At 48.5% G+C, this 19,289-nt stretch overlaps 1 protein-coding gene across 3 annotated transcripts in view; it reads left to right on the forward strand.

The window, feature by feature from the left end:
* The window catches only part of LOC133768751 (cyclic AMP-dependent transcription factor ATF-7), a 111,706-nt gene that overhangs the window by 83,891 nt on the left and 8,526 nt on the right, over window positions 1-19,289 (forward strand). For all 3 annotated transcript variants that reach the window (XR_009867069.1, XM_062203567.1, XM_062203568.1), the window contains 7 exons: window positions 2,102-2,239; window positions 6,167-6,324; window positions 7,305-7,404; window positions 7,938-8,051; window positions 8,645-8,797; window positions 11,960-12,157; window positions 15,497-15,605. Coding sequence is in view for 2 of the 3 variants with exons in the window: in XM_062203567.1 (XP_062059551.1) it covers window positions 2,102-2,239; window positions 6,167-6,324; window positions 7,305-7,404; window positions 7,938-8,051; window positions 8,645-8,797; window positions 11,960-12,157; window positions 15,497-15,605 (970 nt within the window). In the remaining variant the exon portion in view is untranslated. The remainder of the gene's footprint in view (window positions 1-2,101; window positions 2,240-6,166; window positions 6,325-7,304; window positions 7,405-7,937; window positions 8,052-8,644; window positions 8,798-11,959; window positions 12,158-15,496; window positions 15,606-19,289) is intronic.

The following is a 19,289-nucleotide window of genomic DNA, read 5'->3' on the forward strand; positions in this document are numbered from 1 at the left end:
AATAAACTCATTGGCAAATTCAAGGAATGAGCCTCCCTTAAAAAGCTCCAAGTCTATCCCACAGCCGTTTTGGCCCGGTTGACCCTTCGGGGAGGCAGCGCCGAGCTGGTCAGGCCTTCTCTCATCTGCGTGCAGTGATGGTTCTTCGTGCGAGCACAGGGGTGGTCTCCCCGTTCCCTTGATGAGAAGCACAGACTCCACGAGAATTTAACGAGCCTGAAACTTTCCTGAACCCCAGCTTTGCTAGGAGATGCTCCTAGGGGATTTGAAGCCCTGGCTGTACTTACTCAGAAGTCTCTCCTTCCCACCGGTCTCAGGACTGCAGTGATCCCAGAGTGAGCCACGTGGAAGAAAAGAGGCAGAAGTGGAACCATGTTTGCTGTTGCGCACTCTCAAAGGACTGGGAGGAAGAAGCAGGACTACCTCCTTTAGTGTTGTAGTAGATGTCAGGTTATCTTCCGTTTACTCAGTTAGCTACCAAGAAGATTTCTAGGGATTAAGGTAGCAAGGGAAGGGTTAGAAATAAGGTCCTCTTGGGGCCGGCATTTCCACATAATGTGAAGGCTGCCACCTGTGACACCAGCATCCCTTGTGGGCTTCGGTTTGTGTCCCGGCTGCTCCACTTCCGATCCAGCTCCCTACTGATGGCCTGGGAAAGCAGCAGAGGATGGCCAGGTGTATGAGCCCCTGCACCCACGTGGGAGACCTGGAAGAAGCTCTGGGCTCCTGGCTTCAGCCTCACGCAGCCCCAGCCATTGCAGCCATTTGGGGAGTGAACTGGTTGATGGAAGACCTCTGTCTCTCCCTCTCTCTGTGAATCTCTGCCTTTCAAATAAATAAATAAATCTTTAAAAAAGAAAGAAAGAAGAAAGGTCCTCTTTCCCCCAGAAGCCCAGGATATGGGAAGAATAGAACAAAGGAACCACTTTGTCACGACACTGAACTGCCAGGCCACCCCTCCTGTCCTGGTACTGTTCAAAGCCGTTATCTAGGATGGTTTATTTTCCCTGCAAAGCCATTGACAGCTCCACAGATCTGTGAGGAGATTGCACACTGCTAGAAAAGGACTCTTCTTACTTTCTGGTTTTCTCAGTCCCCCTCCTAACACCAAGTTCTCATTTCTTTTTGCTGGTCTGTTGATCAGTCTTTCCTTTCTGTCACCCCAGAATCCTATCTGCCTGAAACCTCAGATTTTGGGGTGAGATCACCATCAAGCATGGCAAGATCCCCAGGAAAGAACTTCCCTGTCTTGTTTGCAGTACTGTAATAGCCGATTTGTCTCTGTTTGCTTATAATAATTGGGTAAGCCAGTCATTCCGGTTGGCAGAGAAAGTAAGCACAGCTCTCAGGTGGCAGCAGAGCTGGTTGGGAATAAGCAGGCACTTGAGTCAGGAGTCACTTCACCTCCCTGAAAGTGATTAGAACATTTGCATGGATTTAAGTGATACCTTTTTTTTTTTTTTTTTTTTTTTTTTTTTTTTGACAGGCAGAGTAGACAGTGAGAGAAAGAGACAGAGAAAGGTCTTCCTTTTGCCATCGGTTCACCCTCCAATGGCTGCCGCGGCCAGCGCACCGCGCTGATCCGAAGGCAGGAGCCAGGTGCTTCTCCTGGTCTCCCATGGGGTGCAGGGCCCAAGCACTTGGGCCATCCTCCACTGCACTCCCGGGCCACAGCAGAGAGCTGGCCTGGAAGAGGGGCAACTGGGACAGAATCCGATGCCCTGACCGGGACCAGAACCTGGTGTGCCGGCGCCGCAAGGCAGAGGATTAGCCAATTGAGCCACGGCGCCAGCCTAAGTGATACCTTTTTGTGGGTTTTTTTGTTTTTTGTTTTTTCAGGTCTCTCTAAGTGTTTGCTCAGCAAAGCTGAAGCAGTTCTTACTTCATTTTATAGTTAGGGAAGCAGATGCCCTGAGAAGATAAAATGATCGGCCAGTGTTCTGCATGATCTTGGGTTCGATTTGTAGTTCAGTGATTTGACCAACAGCTGAGCTTCGTAGATGGGTAGAAGTGTATTCACGTGTCTTGTAACTTGAAAGCTATCGATTCAGCCTGAAGGGAATCATGCGGTTGAACCCTGTTCACTTCTCTTCTATAACAGGCTTCAGCTGGACCCCTTGACATGTCTCTGCCTTCCACGCCAGACATAAAAATCAAAGAAGAGGAGCCAGTGGAGGTGGACTCCTCCCCTCCTGACAGCCCTGCCTCGAGCCCCTGTTCCCCGGCACAAAAGGAGAAGGTAAAATTCTCTACCAAGAGTCACCCCTAATGTTGATAGATCAGGCTTTGATTCATGTAAGTTATGTAAGTAGCATGTGATATAGAAGGATTGATTGTATTTAAAGGAATGTTAATTGTTTAATTTATATGTTAAACCTAGTCTCCATTCAGAAATTCCACTTCTACAAAAAGCCTATAGGTATATGGAAGAGAAATGTATGCCTGTGTCTACCCAAAAGTATGTAAGAGGGGTAGGCATTGAGGGTGCAGCAAGTTAAGCCATTGCTTGGGACGTGCACATCCCTTACCCAAGCCCAGCTTGAGTCCCAGCTCCTCCATCTCAGATCTGTCTTCCTTCTGAAGCACCTAGGAAGGCAACAGGTAATGGCCCAGGTACTCGGGCCCCTGCCGCTCACATAGGAGACTTGATGGGTTTCCCAGCTCCTGGCTTCAGCCTGGACCAACCACAGATGTTGTGGCCATTTGGGGAGTGAACCAACAAATGGAAGATCTCTGTCCCTCTCCCCTTCTCAAGATCTCTGTCCCTCTCCCCTTCTCACTTTGCCTTTCAAATAAATTAATAAGTAAATCTTTTTTAAAAAAATTACATAAAGATGTTGTGGCATAGTGGGTAAAGCTGCTGCCTGTGCTGCTGGCATCCCGTATGGGCACTGGTTCAAGTCCCAGCTGCTCCACTTCCTATCTGGCTCCCCCTGCTGGTATACCAAGGAAAGCAGCAGAGGATGGCCAAGTACTTGGGCCCTGGCCACCCAAGAGCCACGCCTGACTCTGGCCTGGCCCAGCCTGGCTGTTGTGGCCATTTGGGAACTGAACTAGCAGATGGAAGATTTCTCTCTGTCTCTCCCTCTTTCTCTTATTTATTTCTCAAATAAATAAATTTTTTTAAGTACATAAAAATATTCTTAGCAATTATATTCATAATAACAACAACAACAACAAAAAACTGGAATCATTCCAAATGGCCATCAACAAAAGAATGAGTAACTAAATTGTGGGCTATTTCTTCTTTTCTTTTTTTTTTTTTTTTTTGACAGGCAGAGTGGACAGTGAGAGAGAGAGACAGACAGAAAGATCTTCCTTTTGCCGTTGGTTCACCCTCCAATGGCCGCTGCGGTTGGCGCGCTGCGGCCGGTGCACCGCGCTGATCTGATGGCAGGAGCCAGGTGCTTTATCCTGGTCTCCCATAGGGTGCAGGGCCCAGGCACTTGGGCCATCCTCCACTGCACCCCCTGGCCACAGCAGAGAGCTGGCCTGGAAGAGGGGCAACCGGGACAGGATCGGTGCCCCGACCAGGACTAGAACCCGGTGTGCCGGCGCCGCAAGGCGGAGGATTAGCCTAGTGAGCCGCGGCACCGGCTATTGTGGGCTATTTCTAAAATGGAATACTACATGGCATTAGGGTGAAGTGATGGTTATTGAGAACCGCAGGTGAACCTCACTAACCTAGTATTAAACACAACAGAAGTCAGATGTGAGCAGACGTTCGTGCAGCACTTAAGATGCCCACATCCCATATTGCAGGCCCTGGTTTCCAGCTTCCTGTGAATGTGCTCCCTGGGAGGCAGCAGGTGACGGCTCTTGTCCCTGGTACTTGGGTTGTGGCAGACCTGGAATGAGTTCCAGGCTCCTAGCTTTGGTCTGGCCTAGAGCCAGCTATCACAGACATTGGAAAGTGAACCAATAGATGAAAGATCTCTCTTTGTCTCTCTTTCTCTGCCTTTCAAAATAAAATTAAAAAAAAAAAAAGACAAAAGTACATACTGTATGATTGCATTTACCTGAGGTTCATGAAGAGGCAAAACTATCTGATGATGATAAAACTCAGAACAGTGTCTACTTCCTATGAGGGAAAGGTGTGGATTAGGAAGGGATACAGAACCTTCTGGGGTACTGGAAATGGTCTCCATCCTAATTTTACATATATAAATAGTAACTTTGTTATAATGACTTCAGACTAATACACTTTATGTGTTATACTTCAGTTAGGTAAGTAAGAAAAACTACACAATTCATAAATTTGACAGTAAACAGTTTAGAAAAAAAGTCTTCCCAGAGGGAAGCATCTTAAAGGGAGTATCTACTATGATTCTGATTTTTTTTTAAAGATTTATTTATTTATTTGAAAGTCAGAGTTACACAGAGAGAGAGAGGGGTCTTCCATCTGATGGTTCACTCCCCAACTGGCCACAGTGACCAGAGCTACGCCAATCCAAAAGCTAGGAGCCAGAAGCTTCTTCCAGGTTTCCCACGCAGGTGCAGGGGCTCAAGGATTTGGGCCATCTTGTACTGTTTTCCCAGGCCATAGCAGGGAGGTAGATCAGAAGTGGAGCAGCTGTGTTTGGAATCAGTGCCCATATGGGATGCCAGCACTTCAGGCCAGGGCGTTAACCCACTGTACCACGGTGCCAGCCCCCTAAATTTTATTTAAAGTTTTATTTGTTTGAAAGGAAGTATGACAGAGAGAGAGAATCTTCCATCTGCTAGTTCACTCCTCAAAAGGCCAGAGCTGGTTCAGGGGGAAGCCAGGACCTAGGAACTCCATCCTGGTTCCCTTTATGGGTGGCAGGGGCCCAAGCACTTGAGCCATCTTCTGCTGCTTTCCCAGGCGCATTAGCAGGGAGCTTTATCAGAAGCAGGAAAGCTGGGACTTGAACCCACATTCCAAAATGGGATGCCAGCATCACAAGTGCAACGTTTCCTGCTGTGCCACATCACCAGCCTCCTATTATTTTTTTTTTTCTATTTTAGGTTTATTTTATTTATTTGAAAGGCAGAGATACAAAGAGGGAGGGAAAAAGAGAAATCTTCCATTCACTGGTATACTCCCAAAATGGCCACAAGTGGCTGGGCCAGGCTGAAGCCAGGAGATTTATCCTAGTCTCCCACATGGGCACAGGGGCCCAAGGACTTCGGCCATCTTCTGCTGCTTTCCCAGACACATTAGCAGGGAGCTGGGTCAAAAAAGGAGCAGCCTGAACTCAGACAAGCACCAATATGGGCAGCTTATCTGCTACACCACAGGGCTGGCCCTCTTTCCCTCCCCCATTGTTATTCTTAAAGGAAACCTTTTATGAAGTATTTTCTTATAAATTTATTACAGTATACATACAGAAAAGTACATAAATTCCAAGTATACAGCTCTGAATTTTCACCTGTAGCATACGTAAGCAGCATCTAGATTAGAAATGTATTATCAAAACCCTGGGAGCCCCCTCACACCTCCTCCCAGTCTCTACAGTGGTTATTAATTTAACATCCACTGCAAATACAGCATATGTACCTCATCTTAGTTCCTCCGGTTTGACGTGGTAATTTCTCAAAACTACCTCCTCTGTAAACATTACAAGCCCACCTCATCCCCATTTCATCCGCAACCAAGTCCTGGAGATTGTACATGCTTCAAGGCAGCTCTGGCCACTGGTGGACTGCGAGCCTCATGGTTTAACAGGGAGAGGCAGTCTGTTTTATTACAATATGATCATTGTTCATGTTCCCATAGCCCTTTTCCAAGAGGCCTATAGGAGATACTGGGTTGCCTTATCACCACTGTACCTGCCTGCCTTTTCCTACTAGATGTCAGAGGATATTTCACCATCAAGTTTAGAATGAGGGTATGTGGATTGTGAAAAATTATAATAATCCCTGAATTTATTTGGTATCATACTGCTTCTCCCAAAGATTTCAGAACTGTCATCTCACTTGTATAGTGATGGCCTGAAAGGGAGATGACTAGGAGATGGTAACTCAGCATTCCTGCTCAGTGGGTGAGTGACATGTAGGTCTGTGGTCATGATGGAATCAGGACATGATGTATGTAAGTGGCTGTAATGCTCTTCCCATAACTTTGTACTAGATTTTGCAGCCATGTATTTTCCTTTAAGCAGCCCTTAGAGCATTTTGTGATCTGTTGATCTCTTCTTCCCAGGAGGTTGCCCCAAAACCTGTTGTGATCTCTACCCCCACACCCACCATCGTGCGTCCTGGCTCCCTGCCTCTCCACTTGGGCTATGATCCACTTCATCCAACCCTTCCCTCCCCAACCTCCGTCATCACGCAGGCTCCACCATCCAACAGGCAAATGGGGTAAGTAAAGCTCAGGGAGGAACAGCGAAGCCTGAATCTTTGTATTTTGTAAAAGGATTTGATAAAACAGGGACTGTTTTTAAATACCCAGGGAAGACAAGTCACTGAGATTGTCCCTCAAAATAAATTTTTTTCTCCATTAACAAAATCTCTTTTACCTTTTTAGTACATAAGCGAATATTTATTTGAGGGTAATCCTTCCTTAATTTGAGGGGTTAGTACTTCTTCAATCTAAGAAAAATCCTTACAACTCTAGGAAGCTCATCACAATAGTAGAGGCCACACAGAGAAGTGTAATTAGTTCTTGGCCTTGCTCTCTTAGAGGTTTACTGGGCACCAAGGAGTGAGGGGCCTTCTTTAATCCAGTGTCTCCTTCAGTCTGTTAGCGTTCGTGGTCTTTACTGCGTCTAATTTCCTCTGTGTGTCTTCACTCCCGGCCTGACCCGTCACATTTCCTGATGGGATGACTTGAAATGTTCTCCCCAGTTACCTATGGGTCGAGAAATTGTTGTCAGGATTCAGCTTCTTGGAGCTTATGTATCTCTGGACCCACTAGGAAAATTAAAAAAGGACAGCCTCTTTTTTGGGCAGGGTAGAGCAAAGCATGGGAGGAACAGAAGGAAATGGGAGCATCATGTGTCCTAAGTCAGCTCTGCAAAATGACAGCTGTGGTTCAACAGAGTTATACATGGCAATGGTAGAGGTGTCTGTGTAGTTGTTCTAAACCATTAATACTTAGGATTAGTTCCTACCATCTGAGCTTGCTTAATTGGCAAGGTATAAAGATTTTCCCGTTTCGCTTTCCATCTGTAAGGTAACTTAAGTGACATCCTTTGCTTTTCCCGCATTCATGAGGGTATCAAGTGGTGCCCTCTGCTTTCCCTAGCTAGATAAGACTGAACAATGTGCTGTAATTATAGGAGCAGCATCTATAGGCCAAAGGTCTGTACGGCGAGTGTTTCACTTCGTGTGTTCTCCAGGTCTCCCACGGGCTCCCTCCCTCTCGTCATGCACCTTGCTAATGGACAGACCATGCCAGTGCTGCCAGGGCCTCCGGTGCAGATGCCTTCTGTCATATCGGTGAGCTGTGCAGTCGGGGCAGCCAGCCCTACCGACACACTAGTCCCTCCCTTCCACCTGAATGGCCGAAAGCACACACGAGCCCCAGGGAAATGTGAGCTCTGCTCTGTATTAGCCAAGCGTGGCAGCCTGCCCAGACTCCACTAACCTCTGCCAGTCCAGCACTGTGGAACACTAGACAAAGACTCATCTGGACAATTGGCTCCTGTCTAGGAATTGATTTGGCCAGCCTGCTGATTGGTTCATTTCGCTTGGCACATAGTACCTCCTAAATTGCCTACCACTGTCCTCAAGGTACAGCCCCAGCCTTTTGCACAGACATTGATTGTCCCAGCACTGAAGGATCGGATTCCCTACCCTGTGGTGCTCCGTGGGGGAAGGTGTTTCCCAAGCTGTCCCTGCATGCCCTACAGGCAGATTGCACAAAACAGACCCTGACATGCCAAGTTCAAAAGCACTTCATTTGAGGAAAACTGTTGCCCACCAATAGTAATATGTCCCCTTCTGGGTTTTCCAACCTTCTCTTGATCCAGCTGGCCAGACCTATGTCCATGGTGCCCAACATTCCTGGTATCCCTGGCCCACCAGTTACCAGCAGTGGTTCCATTTCTCCCTCTGGCCACCCTATGCCATCGGAAGCCAAGATGGTGAGTGCCTCCCAGCCTGCATGATGTTTCCCTCCCTGAAAGAAGCAGTGTCAGCCGAGTTGTCTCAAGTGAGCTGAACTCAGGAAGCTTCTGGGGCTGTTGGTCTGGAAAAGAAAAGGCCCTGATTCATGACTCCCGTCTCCTCTCCCCACCTTCAGATCCTGGCATGTAGACTGTGGCAGTGAAAAGAGGCAGCACAGATTGTTTGGAATGGAACACTTGCCGTTTTAGTTCCAGGCTGACAGATGGAGGGTGGGTGAGTGGGCAGGGGAGCTGGCCAAGAGGTGAATAGCTGTGTAGCCAGCAGCTGGCCACGTTCCAGGAGAGGGCTGTCATCTGGACTCTAGGCTTCAGCAGCCCCCACCCCCCAGCTGGGCCCAGGATGACAGCCAGGGAGCAGAGCAGACATTTTAGGGGTCCAGGTGCATGTTTCTCTCCCCCTGACGTTTTCTTTTAATCCCTCTGTTAAGGGAAAATTGGAATGGAAATCTTAGCTATGTGTAAGGTCAGTAATAAAGTCTGAGCCCACCCGTCTCCTCCTTGATAGAACCTCACCCTTAACAAATGATTTTTTTTCTTATCTTTTCCCGAAGAGGCTAAAAGCCACCCTAACCCACCAGGTGTCCTCCATCAATGGTGGCTGCGGAATGGTGGTGAGCACTGCCAGCACCATGGTGACAGCCCGTCCAGAGCAGAGCCAGATCCTCATCCAGCACCCTGATGCCCCATCCCCTGCCCAGCCACAGGTCAGTGGGGCCCTTGGCTAGGGGGACCGGCCGCGTCGCCAGCTGTGCTCCTTGTTATGTCAGAGCATGGATTTCAGCTTTCTGAGCCTCTTCCTGCGGCTCCTGTTGACAGTTTGGCTGGAGCAGAGCGCGCAGTCTTTATCTGCCCTTGTGTCAGACTTCCATGCAAACAGACTGAATAATGTAGAACTCCTGCAGGGAGGTCTCAGTTTTGGTTTTTTCCACGTGTGAATGATGGTTTAATATATCTGCAGAATCCTCTAGAATGCGACAGAACTTTGCTTCAGGCCATATTGTCTGCTAAATAAAGAAGACTCCCCTGGTCTCTTTCCAATCCATGAAATCTTACCCAAAAAAACCTTACCTTATTCAACTTACAACAAAACCAGATAATAACTATTTATTAATATAATGTGATATTATGGCATTTTAAGATGGCTCAGTTAAAAAAAAAAAAAAAGGTGGGGGGGATTGGTGTTGTGGCATAGCAGATAGCACTGGTTTGTGTCCCAGCTTCTCCACTTCCAATCCAGCTCTGCTAACGGCCTGGGAAAAGCAGCAGAAGATGGCCCAAGTGTTAGGACCCCACCACCCATGTGGGAGACGCGGGTAAAGCTCCTGGCTCCTGGCTTCTGGCTTCGGCCTGGCTCAGCCCTGGCCACTGTAGCCATCTGGGGAGTGAACCAGCAAATGGAAGATGTCTCTCACTCTGTCTCTCCCTCTCTAACTCTGACTTTCAAATAAATAAACCTTAAAAAAAAAAAAAAAAAACGCACACCCAAAAAATACCTTCTCCATTACCAATTCAGTCTCTTTTTATCACAGATAAATTAAAATGCTATAAAAGCAAGAGGGGTCCCTTTTAGTTGGCCAATTCTGTTCTCAAGGAAATCTCAGTTTTAACAAGATTCTCTGGAAACAAACTAGTCTTTAGTTTTCATATTGTCTGCACTGGACAGGTGACAGTGACCTGAGATTGGTTTCCCGAGTTATATTCCTTGCCCAGCCTCTCTTATCCTGATGTCCCCACCTGCTTATCCGTCTCCACCACATGTCTAAACATTTCATTGCCATATGCTACCTTAAAGCTTGGCCAACGACACAGGCTTTCACTGGAGGCTTCTTGTTGGAAGCCGAGCCTGCTCCCTGTCCTGCAGCCCCCACGGAAGCCAGTCCTGGAGGAGGTGAAGCGCCCTGCCCAGGTTGTGCTGCCTTCTCCCTCGGGGGAAAGGATGCAGCTTCCTCTTCAACAGCCAGTGACTTCGCTTCCCTCCCAAGCTCCCATTCTCTGCGAAACTGCCTGTGAGAGGACAGGCACCTCCCGCCTCCGTTCTCCCGTCCTCGTCCTAGAGGATCCAGAGAGGCAGCTGGAACTCTCAGCACTTACTGTGCGTTTGTGGAAGGAAGTGTCTGCCCTTAGTACCCAGCGCCTCTAGTTCATTCAATTCAAATTTAAAATTTCCTCTCCTTTTTCTTTCTCTTTTGGGAGAGATAATATTAGGACACTAAATCATCCTTTCATCGTCTATATTAGTGGAGAATATAATACCATAGGATCTGGAGTGGAGTATAAGGCTTTATTTATTTTTTTTTAAATGAACTCATGCTTATTTTCATGGAACTGACATGAGCTCTGCTGTCTGGTAGAAACTAATATAGATCTCCTTAATAGAACAAACACAAAAAATGTCTCTTTGCCTTAATTTTATACTATGTAGTTTCTTTCTGCAGATGGTTGACCTGTCTGTATTTCGTTTAATTATGGCCACTCTCACAAAATTGGTCTGCCTGCACTAAATGGATGCCAGCTGGCGGAAAGGGAGGGTGACCCAAAAGTCCATTAGTGACGGGGGACTTCAGCCTGAAGACAGTCCTATATCACCAGTCCGACTGACATTTTTTCTTTATCTCTGTTTATTTAAAAGTTGGAGTTACAGAGAGGTAGAGACAGAGAGAGAAAGAGAAGGGGAGAAAGAGAGAAAGAAAGAGAGAGAAATATTCCATCACTGGTTCACTCCCCAAATGGTTGCAGTGGCTGGAGCTGGGTTTGTCTGAAGGCAGAAGCCAGGAGCTTCATGCAGGTCTCTCACATATCTGTGGGGCCCAAGCACTTGGGCCGTCCTCTGCTGCTTTCCCAGGCACATTAGCAGGGCAATGGATTGGAAGTAGAGCAGCTGGAACTCGAACCAGTGCCCACATGAGATGCTGGCGTCACAGGCAGTGCCTTAACCCGCTACGCCACAATGCTAGCCCCATTTTTTTTCTCTTTTTATGATCAAGTAAACAAAGGCTGGGAGGGCTGCTGAAGATGATTAATAACTGATTGTAAATAAAAAGAAGATGCTAATCTGTATCTGCCCGTAGCAGCCTGTGCCTCACTCTAGTGAAATGAATAGAAACGTTTGCTGAAAGCTGTGACAGCACGTCATTGTATATATTGCTTCTCTCTTTTTTTTTTTTTTTTTTTTTGACAGGCAGAGTGGACAGTGAGAGAGAGAGACAGAGAGAAAGGTCTTCCTTTGCCGTTGGTTCACCCTCAAATGGCCGCCACCGCCGGCGCACTGCAGCCGGCACACCGCGCTGATCTGAAGGCAGGAGCCAGGTGCTTCTCCTGGTCTCCCATGGGGTGCAGGGCCCAAGGACTTGGGCCATCCTCCACTGCACTCCCAGGCCACGGCAGAGACTGGCCTGGAAGAGGGGCAACCGGGACAGAATCCGGTGCCCCGACTGGGACTAGAACCCGGTGTGCCAGCACTGCAAGGCGGAGGATTAGCCTAGTGAGCCATGGCGCCGGCCTGTACATATTGCTTCTCTCAGTGACTCTCAAACTGTTTTGTTTCTGTTTCACATAAGCTCCCCGACTCCTCCTGATTCTTGTTTCCCTGCTGATAGAAGCAGAAAGTGATCCTAGGTTCATTTTGTCTGTCCCAGAACTGAGCTGTGGTTTGGGAGTGGTATGGGAGTGAAAAGGCTGCAGGGAACCGAGGGCAGAGCGAGGGACCACTTCCAAAGAGAAGCCACAGGAAGCAGTGCTGGTTACCACAGATGGCACATTCCTTCCCCATATCTTTCCCCAGTGGTACTCAGCTGCCTGATGTCAGGTTCGATGTGGAAAGGATTAATATTCCCATCAAGTAACTCGTCTTCCTTTCTGGGCTACAGGTCTCACCAGCCCAGCCCACACCTAGTACCGGAGGCCGACGGCGGCGCACGGTGGATGAAGACCCAGATGAGCGGCGGCAGCGCTTTCTGGAACGCAACCGGGCCGCAGCCTCCCGCTGCCGCCAAAAGCGAAAGCTGTGGGTGTCCTCCCTGGAGAAGAAGGCGGAGGAGCTCACTTCCCAGAACATTCAGCTGAGTGTGAGTGGGTCCCGGATGACCACTGTGATTGCCGAATCCAAGAAGGAGCAAGTGGGACGGTGCATGCAAGAGGAGATAATTCTTCTGTCATCAGAATAGCTCCAGGAGTCGAGCCAGAGATGTAGAGAATCTCGACTGTCAGAGTGGAAATCTCTTCCCCAGGGCTTATGAAAGACACCACGCACCCTCAGATCTGACCCTAGGATGAGTCGTCCGTACATGGCTCAGTACCCAGGGTGCTCCTTTAAATCATCAGTGGAATCTGGTTGGGGTCTGTGGTTACTCAATGGAAAACATTTGACCACAGAAAATGCAACCTAATGAAAGAAAGAGGCAGAAAACCTCCATGAGCACAAATAGTGCAGGTTTTGTTTTGTTTTGTTTTGTTTTTTTACAGGCAGAGTGGACAGTGAGAGAGAGAGAAACAGAGAGAAAGGTCTTCCTTTGCCATTGGTTCACCCTCAAATGGACACCGTGGCCGGCATGCTGCGGCCAGCGCACCGCGCTGATCCGATGGCAGGAGCCAGGTGCTTCTCCTGGTCTCCCATGCGGGTGCAGGGCCCAAACACTTGGGCCATCCTCCACTGCACTCCCGGGTCATAGCAGAGAGCTGACCTGGAAGAGGGGCAACCGGGACAGAATCCGGTGCCCCAACTGGGACTAGAACCCGGTATGCTGGCGCCGCAAGGCGGAGGATTAGCCTATTGAGCCGCGGCGCCAGACAAATAGTGCAGTTTTAATCCAGACATTCTCTTAAATACTTTTCCTTCTGCTTATTCATTAAAATATTTAATTACAAAGATAACTAATGAATACATGTCTATTTTACATACATATCTAAGTATATACATGTGTACTCGCAGAAGTGTACAGAATAAAAACAGAGTCCTGGCCGGCGCCGCGGCTCACTAGGCTAATCCTCCGCCTTGCGGCGCCGGCACACCGGGTTCTAGTCCCGGTCGGGGCACCGATCCTGTCCCTTTGCCCCTCTTCCAGGCCAGCTCTCTGCTGTGGCCAGGGAGTGCAGTGGAGGATGGCCCAAGTCCTTGGTCCCTGCACCCCATGGGAGACCAGGAGAAGCACCTGGCTCCTGCCATCGGATCAGCACGGTGCACCGGCCGCAGCGCGTGTACCGCGGCGGCCATTGGAGGGTGAACCAACGGCAAAAGGAAGACCTTTCTCTCTGTCTCTCTCTCACTGTCCACTCTGCCTGTCAAAAAAAAAAAAAAAAAAAAAAAAACAGAGTCCTTTTTTCTCTCTTTCTCTTCCTGGAAAATAGATTTGGTACATGTTCTCAGACTATTTGTATTTCTGAATTTTTTTTCATTTATAGTTTTTATGTAGGAGTTGGAGAGGCTGTGTGTCTTTTTCTTTTTTTAAAAGATTTACTGGGCCAGTGCTGTGGCGGGTAAAGCCGCCACCTGCAGTGCCAGAATCCCATATGGGCGCCAATTCAAGTCCTGGCTGTACCTCTTCTGATCCAGCTCTCTGCTGTGGCCTGGGAAAGCAATAGAAGGTGGCCCAACTGCTGCTTGGGCCCCTATACCCACGTAGGAGACCTGGAAGAAGCTCCAGGTCTTGGATTCAGATCAGCCCAGTTTTGGCCATTGTGGCCATCTGGGGAGTGAAGCATCAGATGGAGGACCCCTTTCTCTCTCTCTCTCTCTCTCTCTCTCTCTCTCTCTCTCTCTCTGCCTCTGTAATTTTGTCTTTCAAATAAAGAAATAAATCATTTTAAAAAAAAGATTTATGGGGCCCGGTGCCTTGGCTCAATCCTCTGCCTGCGGCGCCGGCATCCCATATGGGTGCCAGGTTCTAGTCCCGGTTGCTCCTCTTCCAGTCCAGCTCTCTGCTGTGGCCCAGGAAGGCAGTGGACGATGGCCCAAGTGCTTGGGCCCCTGCACCCACGTGGGAGACCAGGAGGAGGCACCTGGCTCCTGGCTTCGGATCAGCACAGCACCAGCCGTAGCAGCCATTTGGGGAGTGAACCAACGGAAGGAAGACCTTTCTCTCTCTCTCTCTCTCACTGTCTATAACTCTACCTATCAAATAAATTTTTAAAAACATTTTTTAAAGATTTATTTTATTTATTTGAAAAGCAGAATTACCCACCACAGCACTGGCCCCAGTAAATCTTTAAAAAAAATTCAGAAATATGAATAGTCTGAGAGGCATACATACACCAAATCTATCTTCCAGAAAGAGAATGGCAGAAAAATGGCTCTGTTTTTATAGGGTCCAGTGCTGTGATGTAGCAGGTAGGCTGCCACCTGCAGTGCCAGCATCCCATATGGGTGCCAATTCAAGTCCCAGCTGCTCCACTTCTGATCCAGCTTTCTGCTGTGGCCTGGGAAGGCAGCAGAGGATGGCCCAAGTCCTTGGGCCCCGGCACTCACGTGGGAAATCTGGAGGAAACTTCTAGCTCCTGGCTTCAGATTGGCCCAGCTCCAGCCATTGTGGCCAATTGGGGAGTGAACCAGCAGATGGAATACTTTCTCTCTCTCTGCCTTTGTGTAAGTCCCTGCCTTTCAAATAAGTAAATAAATCCTTAAACAAACAAAAAAGGCAGAGTTATAGAAAGAGGTAGATACAGAGAGAGAAAGTGATCTTCCATCTGCCAGTTCACTCCCCAAATGGTCCCAATGGCCAGGATTGGGCTAGAGCAAAGTTAGGAGCTCCATCCAGTCTCCCATGTGTGTGGCAGGAACCCAAACTCTTGGGCCATCTTCTGCTGCTTTCCCAGGTGCTTTAGCAAGGAACTGGATCAGAAGTGGAGCAGCCGGGACCGGAACCAGAACTTGCATGAGATGCCAGCATCATAGGTGTCAGCTTCACCCACTGCACCACAGTGCTGGGCCCTAGCAGTGTCTCTTGAAGACTAATCGTGGACATGGGGGATCAGCCTCATTCTTTCAATAGCTGTACAGTAGTCATTCTGTAGTATAATTAGAAGGTACGGATACTGAGGTTATTCTGATTTTGTACTAGAACAGCAGTGCTGCCGTGAACATTGAGTGCACTTGGGTGGACCTGTTAAGCAGATTCCTAGAAGTAGCCTTTTCTTAGTCAAAGCATATACCCATCATTACTTTTGGTAGAATCATATTTTTCCCAGATCCTGTTTCTCATTATAAATCCCTGCTCTTCACTGTGAGCAACTCACCCATCATTGAATTCATGACCATAATAATCCTGGAATATCTATTGGACCGGCCATCTTGTCTCACTTCAGGGAAGACAATCAGGGGAGCTTCCTGTCCCCACTTTGGGGACAGCCACCAGGGATCCAGGAATGGAGGGTGAATTGTCTTGATGCTCTGTTCTTCCCCCTTTCCTCAGAATGAAGTCACATTACTGCGCAATGAGGTGGCTCAGTTGAAACAGCTACTGTTGGCCCACAAAGACTGCCCCGTCACTGCACTACAGAAGAAGACTCAAGGCTATCTAGGTGAGTGGCTCACAGCCTGAGCAGTAATCTGCGTGGACCGAGTGAGTGTCTCAGCTGTTGCGATGTCATAGTCCCAACCTGAATGAGTTCTGGGACTTGACAGGCCGATGTGTGAGTAGCCCTTGTGGAATAACCAGTCCTTAAAAAAAAATTTTGACAACAACATAGAGTTATCTTAATATCTATCATAGTTGTGGGTGACAGCATTAAGCCAGGGAGAAAAATCGCTTAACTGTTAGAGTTGAAGTCTCTTCCCCAGGGATTACAAAAGACACCAATCCACCCGCAAATCTGCTACTGGAATGAGGCATCCATAGACCCCTTTGGACTAAGCACCACAGGGTGCTGCTTTAAAACATCAGTGGAATCTGATGATTTGTCAGGTGCCTGTCTTGTGTTAGGTACTCTGCCATCTCCCCAGCTCTCTCTCATGAGATAGATGTTACTTCCTGTTCTTTGTGAGAAAACTACGCTCAGACTAGGTCACTGAAGTTACACAGCTGTAAAGTGGTAGAGCCGAGATTTAGATTCAGTGTCTTGGCCTAGAAAAGATGTAAACAGAAGCTATTGCCTTGGGATTTTAGAGTATACTTATGTGTTTTTAAATTTTATTTATTCATTTAAGAAGCAAAGAGAAAGTAGACAGAGCTCCTGTCCACCAGCTCACTCCCGCACATGGCTGCAATGTTCAGCACCGGGCCAGGCCTAAGCTGGGAGCCCGACACTCAATCCAGGTCTCCCACACTGGTGGAAGGAACCCAATTACCTGCACCGTCACTGCCTCCCAGGTCTGTAACGGCAGGAGCTGGAGGCACGTGTGGAATTCCGCGTTTCCACAGGGGATGCAGGCATCTCATCCTCTACACTAAATGGCTGCCCTGGCTGGGGTACGTTCTGTCTTTCTAATGATAGGCTGATGTTGATTTCAGTTTATAATCTATGAGCACAATAAAATAGGGCTAGAAAGAAATGGCACAGAGTTGTGCTCAGGACAAGCTCCGTTCTGAAATTAAAGTTACTGTGAATAATTTGCTTATGGATAGTAAAAGCTAATAAGTGCCAATTTTCCTTTGCAAATTAAATAAATTCATAGAAATGTTGACTATCAAATTTTGTTATATTGAATTATTTTTTCACTAACTGTCTTTATCATTTCAGAGATGTGTTCCCATAGAAAAAGAGTAATAACCACATCGCCAGTTTTAAACCTCTCTATTTAAATTTTAATATGTACTTCAGGGTACATTCATTCATTAAGCAGATATTGATCGAGTGCCTGGCCTCTGCTGGGCACTATTTTACATGCTGGGGATGCAATAGGGAACCAAATATATGAGATTAAATTCCTGCCCTTGAGGAGCTTATATTTTAGTAGGTGAGACAGACAATAAATAAGATAAATAGATAAAATATGGTGTGTTAGATTACAGTAAATGCTGGGAGGAAAAATATGAAACAGGGAAGGGTAATATGAAATGTTGGCAACGGGATTGAAATTTTAGATGAGGTGCCTTTTGCATAAAGCCCCAAGGGACGTGAGAGAGCCAGCCACACATGTGTGCTGTGGCAGGAGGGTGGGCGTGCGCCTGGCACACTCTGGGGGCGGAGGAGAGTTGGCGATGAGGCCGGGGAGGGAATGGGAGCGCTTCTCTTAGGGGCTCCTCCGTCACAGTGAGGGACATGGGGGACCACTAGGGGGCCTTCAGCCACAGGCTGACACCACTGATCTTCTATTTGAGCAGAATCCTCTGTTAGGGACAGCACGGTGCAGGGGCAGAAGCAGACAGTCCACTCGGGAGTCCCCTGAAATCCTACAGATAAGACACAACAGAGCCTTGGACCAGGCTGGTGGCAGTGGATGTGGTGATAAGGGGTTGAATTCAGGACACATTTTGAAGTCAGAGTGATGGGGTGTGGTGATAGGCAACCCTGTTGAAATGAGAAAAAGAATCTTTAACTGCACCCAAGCTTTGGCCTGGGCAGCTGCAGGAAGGGCATGGTCATTAACTGAGATAAGGGCAAGTGTGGGCGGAGCTGGCTGGGAAGCGGACCAGGGACTCGGTTTTGGACCGGCTTCCTTTAGGAAGCGTGTTACATTTGCAGGTGCATGTGTCGGGCAGGCGTTTGTTCATGTGGGTGCACAGAGCAGAGGAAGGGCTAGGAATCAGCACCATGGAGTTCTTTTTTTAAAAAAGATTTATTTTATTTATTTATTTATTTAAAAGAGCCACAGAGAGAGGTCGAGACAGAGAGGTCTTCTATTCACTGGTTCCTCCCCAAAATGGCTGCAACAGCCGGAGCTGAGCTGATCCAAGGCCAGGGGCCAGGAGCTTCTTTCAGGTCTCCCACACGGTGCAGGGACCCAAGCACTTGGGCCGTCCTTCGAAGCTTTCCTAGGCCATAGCAGAGAGCTGGATCAGAAGAGGAGTAGCCAGGACTCAAGGCCATGCCTATATGGGATGCCAACGCTGCAGGCCAGGGCTTTAACCCTCTACAGCACAGCGCCAGCCCCACAGAGTTCATTTTTAAAGCTGTGGGACTAGATGAAGTCCCCTAGGGAGTGGCAGAGCTAAAAATAGAAAAGGCATCCCAGGACTGAGCATTCAACGTTTAGAGGCTAAAGAGATGAGAAGGAACCCAGAAGAGACTGGGAAGGCAAAGCAGCCGTGTGCCGTGGCCTGTCAGCCCAGATGAGACTGTGTGATAGTGGTCGGCTGCGCAGCTCCTGCTCACGGGGGGGGCTGCGGGGACAGAGTGCCCGTTGGCAGGCAGTCCGGGCCCAGCAGTGTTCTGCGAGGACTCTGACGCGCGGCCGGTCCATTAGACCGCTTCCTCATTGCAGCAGAGAGGGGCTGAGCTCCTGCTGTGCGCTGTAGACTTGACACTGACAAGAAGGAACAGTGTCCACTTGGAGAGGCTCGCAGTGAATGAGGTCAGCAGAGATGCCGTAGTCCAGGAGCCCCTGCACTGGCCGCTTCCTGAAGACGGGCTTCCCAGAGCCTGGCACATGGGTGGTGCTCGGTGAATGTTTGCCGGAAATATGAAAGCAGAGGCGGGACAGTTACTCTCCCAAGTAAGGCAAGGACAGCGGTACAGGGGGGGGCGATGTCCAAATCCTGAAGGAGCCTCAGGCACTCACCAGGAGGTCAAAATAGAATCAGCTGCCGGAAGTTTCCCAGCCTCCACACGTGACCGTTTCGGCACCAGTGGACACTGGGTGATGTTTAGTAACACACATGGAGTCGTCTTTGCATGCAGCTTAGAGTTCAGTTCACTTTTGGTGGAGTGGCGCTCAGGGGAAGTGTTTGAAGTCATCGATAACAGCCAGCAGACAGGAGGCTCCAGCAGCCTTCTTTGTGGTCTCACATGTTAACTGAACCTTGGCCAGGAAGTGGACACCCAGAACCTCGTGTGATCGCAGCGGGTTGTTTATCAGGCACATAAACAGAAGGCAGTGATTCTGTTCTGTGGAAATCAGCAGAGCGGACAGCTAAAAAGAGACTCATTTAAATACGCGATGAGCGGAAGAGGCTTCCCAGAGGGGACAGCGAGCCACACACAGCCTGGGAGCCGGCCAGGGACCTCAGGGTGTGAAGGGTCACTGTGCTGGGGTAGATAGCGTTCGTTTTGGCCCAGTTCTTGCTTCCCTTCTCACAGCTTCCCGTACCCTAACACATCCATGAC

This window comes from Lepus europaeus, chromosome 10 (genome assembly GCF_033115175.1).
Source record: "Lepus europaeus isolate LE1 chromosome 10, mLepTim1.pri, whole genome shotgun sequence".
NCBI classification, from domain to species: domain Eukaryota; kingdom Metazoa; phylum Chordata; class Mammalia; order Lagomorpha; family Leporidae; genus Lepus; species Lepus europaeus.